Consider the following 7,646-nt stretch of genomic DNA (forward strand, 5'->3'; position numbering starts at 1 on the left):
TCAATACATGGAAAGTCTACAAAAATTATGAAATGACGTGTGACTCCTGGAATTCTTATTTAGAATTTTCTCAGACAATTATGTCTACAGAGATGCTGAAATATACTCGTTGTTTCTGCCTGATATGAATGTGAATCGGAATCTAGGATAGGATATGCACTGACTACATATCAAGCAGCTCAGTGTAACGTTTAAGAACGAAAATGCATGGGTTTCCTATCTTAGCTCTGCCATTGACAGGTTGTGTGACTTTGGGCAGTCTATCTAATTTACTCTGTTCTTCCATTTCCTCTTTTGTAAAATGGAGATAATAGTAACCATCCTCAAGGAGGATAAAACGAGTTAAAATTTGTAAAGTGTAAAGCTCAGAGCCTGACCCATAGTATTAGATGAGTGTTTGTTATTAAAAAAAAAAAAATGCACAGAATTTGAATCCTGGTCTCCTTAGGACTAGCCCACTATCTTATAATTCAGCACTTTTTATTTTATTTTATTTTATTTATTTACTTTTTGAGACAGAGTCTGGCTCTGTCACCCAGACTGGAGTGCAGTGGTATGATCTCAGCTCACTGCAACCTCTGCCTTTCGGGTTCAAGCGATTCTCCTGCCTCACCCTCCCAAGTAGCTGGGATCTGGGATTATAGATATGTGTCAGCACACCCGGCTATTTTTTTTGTATTTTTAGTAGGCATGAGGTTTCACCATGTTGGCCAGGCTGGTCTGGAACTCCTGACCTCAAGCGATCCACCCACCTTGGCCTCTCAAAGTGCTGGGATTACAGGCGTGAGCCACCACACCCAGTCAGTTCAACACTTTTTTAAAGGGTATCAGAAAGGCCGGGCACGGTGTCTCACACCTGTAATTCCAGCACTTTGGGAGGCTGAAGTGGGTGGATTACCTGAGGTCAGGAGTTCAAGACCAGCCTGGGCAACATGGTGAAACTCCATCTTTACTAAAAATACAAAAATTAGCTTGGCGCGGTGGTGGATGCCTGTAATCCCAGCTACTCAGGAAGCCGAGGCAGGAGAATAGCTTGAGCCTAGGAGGCAAAGGCTGCAGTGAGCCGAGACTACATCATTATACTCCCACCTGGGCAACAGAGCCAGACTCCATCACACACACACACACACACACACACACACACACACACACACACACACGCCGGGTTCAGTGGCTCATGCCTGCAATCCCAGCACTTTGGGAGGCCGAGGTGGGCAGATCACAAGGTCAAGAAATTGAGATCATCCTGGCCAACATGGTGAAACCCCGTCACTACCAAAAGTACAAAAATTAGCTGGGCGTGATGGGGGGTGCCTGTAGTACCAGCTACTCAAGAGGCTGATGCAGAATTGCTTGAACCCGTAAGATGGAGGTTGCAGGGAGCAGACATCATGCCACTGCACTCCAGCCTGGCAACAGAGTGAGACTCTGTCTCATTAAAAAAAAAAAAAAAAAAAAAAAAAAGGATACCAGGAAATAGCCCCACATAGCTCTTTGACCTACCAGTTTGTTGTACATAAGAGAACACTGTACTCCATTGGCTTAAACAAATAGGGGGTTGTTTTTCTTAAATCACAAGAAGTCTGGAAGGAGGTAACTGCCCATTTGGTTCAGCAGGTTATTTATATCAGGGCAGATAACTCTGAAATTCTCTGTTCTTTCTCTCATGCTTACAAGATGGCAACTGTACCTCCAGCCATGATATGCACAGTGAATTCAAAAAACAGGGAAAGGAAAGGACTACACTAGTAAAATATTTCTCAGCAGTCCTTCCAGCAGATTCTGACTTGACTCAGACTCATGGCTTGGCCCAGCCACCTCATTGTATTCCAGGTAATCTTCCAACCGGCCTTGTGGGTCTGATCATCTTCTACAGCCAGAGCCTAGACATCAGTGATGTGAGCCATTCATCTGCTTTTTTTGACAGGTGAATTTTTGAGGGGAATGGAAACTGGATGCTCAGCTCCTGTGGGAACAAGGTGTCAGAACAAGCTTTGGTTCTGACAGGTCTGCTAAGGTCTTCCCTCGGGTGAGGAAAGCTGGAGTTCTGTGGGCTCTCAGTTGGCTAGTTTCACAGATAATTAAAACTGGCTTTTGGCATTTGGCAGGGTAGCTTGATGCTGACATCTCTCATGGTGAATCCCATGTCTCTTGAAAACAAAATAATGGTGCTTAGTTTAATTTTGTTGCACTCCTCTTTTGTGCTGGATGTTTATTATGTCAGTTTCTAAAACTGACTTTCAACTAGCTCTGTGGATGACTAACACAGGGGCCCAATAAATGGACTGCAGGCATTTTAGCTGCCTTTAATTCAAGGGAAAAAGTTACTTAATATGGTAAGAAGTATCAACCCATCCTATCATCCCTGCATTCCACATTTCTGTAATACTGCTTTGTGCAGAGGCTATCAATTTCCCCAAAGCCTTGCCTTCTATGGACAGAGTCTGGGTACAAAGAGGATAGTTTAATTAGCTGCTTCACATATCTCAAACTATTGGGAAATAAGCTTTCCATCTTACACAAGAGAGGGAATCTCCGCTGATAACTGCCTCATCTATGCATTGGCTACTTAGATGTGAAAAGCATCCCAGGGCAGTTCCTATTATACGGGGGATGGTCATTGTACAGGAATACCCACGGGTTGAGTTGCCATAGATATCTTGAGAAGATGCCATGATCGCATTTAGTATAACGTGAAATGCTTTCTAGATGGCAGAGTACTATGCAAATATAGACATTATTATAGAATTTCAACCAGAGCTGGCCCTTGGAAGATGAGTAGAATTTCAGCAGATGGAGAAGGTAATATGAATCATTAGTGCTTGAGGGGTGTGGAAGAGTAAAAGTAAATGCTGAGTTTTGGGAGAAAAATATGTATTCCTATAATAATGGAATGCATAATTATTTAGAAAGATGCAGTTACAGAAGTTGAAAAATGGGGTTAAGGTCAGCCAAATCACAGAAGATGTTGAATGCCATTCTGAGAGAGTGAGATTTCCTGCAGGTCATGGGAAATCACTGACAATTTTTGAGGAGAGAAGTAATCTATATTTCAGGAATATAATCCTAGTGGTAGTGATAAGGGTGACATGGAGATGCAAAAGTGGAGCCAGTAAGACCACCTACAGAGCTTATTCAATAAGGCAACAGCAAGAAAAATAGACATGAAGTTTCAAATTGGAGAAACGTTGCAGAGAACAAATTAGTGGAATTACACTATTGATGGGAAATTGTGGTAGCAACTGTTAGTGGTCTCGCAATATCTACTTTCTCTCTTGTATTACTCTGCTTGGGCTGCCACAACAAAGTACCACAAACCAGGTGGCTGAAGTGACAGAAACATACTGTCTCCCAGTTCTGGAGGATATACCTCTGAAATTGAAGTGTCAGTGGGGTAAGTTATTTGTGGGGGCTGGGCGGGAGAATCTGTTCCACGCCTGTCTCCTCGCTCCTAGTGACAGCTGGCAGTCCTTGGTGTTTCTCCCATGTGCTTCTGTCTTCTTTTCTTTTTTTTCTTTCTTTTCTGTTTCTTTTCTCCCCTCCTCCTCCTCTTTCTCCTCCTCCTTCTGCTTCTTCTTCCTCTTCTTCTCTCTCTCTCTTCTTCTTTTGATAGAGTCTCACTTTGTCACCCAGTCTGGAGTGCAGTGGTGCAAAACCAACTCACTGCAGCTTCCACCTTCTGGCCTGAAGCAATCCTCCGACTTTGGGACTCCTGCTTCAGTCCCAAGTAGCTGGAACTGCTACTTGGGTAACATAAGAGTCCCAGTCATTTCCCAAATTAACAGGTATTATCATCAGTATGTCAGACAGACATCTTCCCTGATATAGTTTGCTGTGTCTCCACCCAAATTTCATCTTGAATTGTAGCTCCCATAATCCCCACGCATTGTGGGAGGGACCTACTGGGAAGTAATTGAATCCTAGGGGCAGGTTTTCCTGTGCTGTTCTTGTGACAGTGAATAAGTCTCACGAGATCTGATGGTTTTATAAAGGGCAGTTCCCCTGAACACACTCTTTTGCCTGCCACCATGTAAGATGTGACTTTGCTCTTCCCTTACGTTCTGCCATGAGGGTGAAGCCTCCCCAGCCATGTGGAACTGTGAGTCCATTAAGACTCTTTGTCTCTATGAATTACCCAGTCGTAGGTATTTCTTCATAGCAGTATGAAAATGGACTAATACACTCCCCCTCCAAAAGAAAAAAAAGGAATGAACAGTCTATCTCAATTATTAGAAGTACTTAAGAAAGGGTATCTTCAGCCTCACATATAGTCTAAGAAATATTACAACAAAGAATATTAATATAGCTTGAAGCTAAAACGTGTTCTTGAAATCTTCCCTTGGTGTTTCTTATGTTTACTGCTGTTCATGAAATTCAACTGGATAAGGCTTTTCTCCTACAGTCTCACTGTGTAGTAGAATGAAAAAGATAAAAAAGACATGCAAATATTTCTTCTATACATAGAAAACAGTATTATCTAAGTCAAATATGGAATCATCATAAGAATAATCAGAAGTGAATAATGTATTATAATTCATAAAAAGTAATAACTTACCTAATGAAGTTTTAAAAGCAATAATACCCATTGTATTGTTTATGCTGTAAAAACACAATCTGTGTGTAGATTAATATTTTCCACAAAAGATCTGTAAAACATGACTAAGATTGTTAGATATGGTCTGAAAAGCAGAGAAAGCAAATCTGGACATGTTGATAGTTATCAAGAGGTTCCAAAAATTGTGAACTGACATTCTCATAAAATAGTATTTCAGTCAAGTTTTATACAAACGCTTCATTTTTTAAAGCACAAACCATCTCATTATGGTTGGCAAATCATGAAACAACAAAAGCAAACCCAGCAGAATAGGCTCTAAATACTCAATTAAGCGTTATCGTTATTTATTTAAAAAGAAACTGGCCGGGCGGGGTGACCCACACCTGTAATCCCAGCACTTTGGGAGGCCGAGGCAGGTGGATCATTTGAAGTCAGGAGTTCGAGACCAGCCTGGCCAACATGGTGAAACCCCATCTCTACTAAAACTACAAAAAAATTAGCCAGGTGTGGTGGCATGCACCTGTGGTCTCAGCCACTTGGGAGGCTGAGGCAGGAGAATAATTGAACCCAGGAGGTGGAGGTTGCAGTGAGCTGAGATCACGCCACTGCACTCCAGCCTGGGTGACAGAGCTAGACTCTCTCTCACACACACACACACACACACACACAAACCTGACCATTAAAAATGACTTTATGAAAATATTATTTCCTTTTGTAACAATGGGGTTGAGGAGTCTTAATAATTTTCTAACATGTAAAGCAGGAAGGGTATATCAAACCTTGCAAATATCACAATAACTCATAAAACTTTATTAAGGCTTTATTGAGAGGTGAGGCCACTGAACTTCCTGAGTCTAGTGGGGACTTGGGGAACTTGCCTGTCTTACAAGAGGATTGTAAAATGCACCAATCAGTGCTCTGTAAAATGCACCAATCAGTGCTCTGTAAAACACACTAATCAGCGCTCTGTAAAATGCACCAATCAGCAGGATTTTAAAAGTAGCCAGTTGCGGGGAGGACTGAAAAAAGGGCACTCTGACAGGGCAGAAATGGAACACGGAAGGGGACATAAAGGAATAAAAGCTGGCCACCCCAGCCAGCAGGGGCAACCCGCTCAGGTCCCCTTCCATGCTGTGGAAGCTTTGTCCTTTTGCTCTTCAAAATAAACCTTGCTACCGTTCACTCTTTGGGTCCTTGCCATCTTTCAGAGCTGTAACACTCACCACGAAGGCCTGTGGCTTCATTCTTGAAGTCAGTGAGACCACGAACCCACCGGCAGGAACCAACTCTGGACACACTGTTAAGGTAGATAGATATTCAATAGATCTACTCTTTTTTATTTATTTTTATTTTTGGCAGTTTTATAACCAGGTACCAAGGATGCACAATTTAAAAAAGTAAACCCAACTTTTACATTAAGATATGACCAAAAATCATCAATAATACATCGTTTTAATGCTAGTAGAATCTTATTCTGACACCAATTCTATTAGCATAATTATAATGCCAATTTTAAAAATCTAGTTTAGACCTTGATTGGAAACATTCAGGAAAACATCCATGGCTTGCTACTTTCTCTTTACCTCTACCACTATGCTTCTCCCCACCAGCCCTCCCTCCACATCCTCTGACTCAGAGACTATTTGGAGAGGACACCTGTTTTAAATGGATCCACAGGAAATACCTATGTTGCCTTTTCATAATCTGACCCTGCATCTGGTTGGCTGAAATGAAAATGTTGCCCACAGACTGATGCAACTTCAGTGTGACAACATTTACTGGAAGGCAGGAGGGATTCCAGTTTATATTTATTTTCCTTCCATTAAGCCCTGGTAGTGCAGTGTAAGAAAAAAATAAGTAAAAGGGCAAAACCAGTTTAACACCCAAAAGATTAGTATTAAATTACACGCAGGGGTTTTACATCCACACTTGGATTTTTTTTTTAAAGCTGAATGCAATCCTGTGGCAGAAAGTTATTTGATAATCCTTTCTTTATAGCTTTTTATTTACAAACCACTTGTCCAAAGTTCATATTCTAGCTGATGTTACATACTAATATGACATTAATCAATCTCTGGTGGAAAAGTGCTGCGTAGCCTACCCATTGAAAGCAGAATTTAGAGTTTCCTAGTGATTGACAGTCGTCAGTCAACACTGAAAACTTTATTGCTCCAAAATACCGAAAGTCACTCGTGGCTGAATGTGCTCGGGTTTACACCCCACGTTCACACCCCCACTGGATCTCTCCGCACTGGTCACCCGCTCTCAACCAACTGCAACTACCCCAAGAAGCATCACCGCGATTCCGGGAGGTGGGGGGACATTTGTGGACACTGGGGTCCCCTCCTTCAATCTAGGTTCCCCGCCCCCTCACCCGGCCCGGCGCCCACTAGCCACAGGCCCCGCTTCCCCCTGGAGATCAGCGCGCACTTCCCGAGCCTCCGTCGCACTCAGAGGTCGCACCCACTCCTAGGACTCCTAGGGGGTGCCCCGGCCGCGTGTCCCGGGACCCTGCGATCGCAAGAGCAGAATGACGAAGGTGACGAAAGAGATGACGACATGCCGCCTGCCAGGCCGTGGCCGGCAGTGGAGAGCGTCCGCAATCCGCGCCCAGCCAGTACAGGTCACCCGGGCGCTCGCGGCCGCACCAGTCCCCCGGGTCGCGCGCCCAGCCCCCTCGCCGCCCCCGCCCCGCCCCGCCCCGCCCCCGCCCCTCGCCATCTCCCGCCCCGCGCCAGTGTTCCCACGGCGCCCGCCCCCACGCGCCGGGCGTCTCCCTCCCTCCCTCCCGCCCTCCTCGCCGCCCAGCCAGCCCAGGCCTCTGGCGAACATGGCGCTTGTCCCCTGCCAGGTGCTGCGGGTGGCAATCCTGCTGTCCTACTGCTCTATCCTGTGTAACTACAAGGCCATCGAAATGCCCTCGCACCAGACCTACGGAGGGAGCTGGAAATTCCTGACGTTTATTGATCTGGTAAGGCCGTCCCCTCCCCCTACTCGCCCCGCACCCCGTGCCTCTGTGTGTGTGTGTGTGTGTGTGTGTGTGTGTGTGTGTGGATGCGCGAGCACCTGCGCACGTGCGCGCCTCCAGCAT

General features: G+C 44.7%; 1 protein-coding gene and 1 long non-coding RNA gene across 8 annotated transcripts in view; one reads left to right on the plus strand and one right to left on the minus strand.

Moving 5' to 3' along the window:
• Positions 1–2,489: 2,489 nt before the first annotated feature.
• LOC105465751 (uncharacterized) lies at positions 2,490–7,223 on the minus strand. Its single transcript, XR_977775.2, has 3 exons — positions 5,779–7,223; positions 4,556–4,599; positions 2,490–4,407 (listed from the first exon to the last, which is right to left on the minus strand). It is a non-coding gene; the product is annotated as an uncharacterized lncRNA (long non-coding RNA).
• Positions 7,224–7,323: 100 nt separating this feature from the next.
• LOC105465752 (androgen induced 1) overlaps positions 7,324–7,646 on the plus strand; it is a 275,445-nt gene continuing 275,122 nt past the window's right edge. For 2 of the 7 annotated variants that reach the window (XM_071096533.1, XM_071096532.1), the window contains exon 1: positions 7,333–7,526. In XM_071096533.1, the coding sequence (XP_070952634.1) occupies positions 7,386–7,526 (141 nt within the window). In that variant the 5' untranslated portion in view covers positions 7,333–7,385. Of the gene's footprint in view, positions 7,527–7,646 lie in introns of all 7 variants that reach the window. The other 5 variants (XM_071096535.1, XM_011714329.3, XM_071096534.1 and 2 more) reach the window with 5 other exon arrangements.

Source organism: Macaca nemestrina, chromosome 5 (genome assembly GCF_043159975.1).
Source record: "Macaca nemestrina isolate mMacNem1 chromosome 5, mMacNem.hap1, whole genome shotgun sequence".
Taxonomy (NCBI): domain Eukaryota; kingdom Metazoa; phylum Chordata; class Mammalia; order Primates; family Cercopithecidae; genus Macaca; species Macaca nemestrina.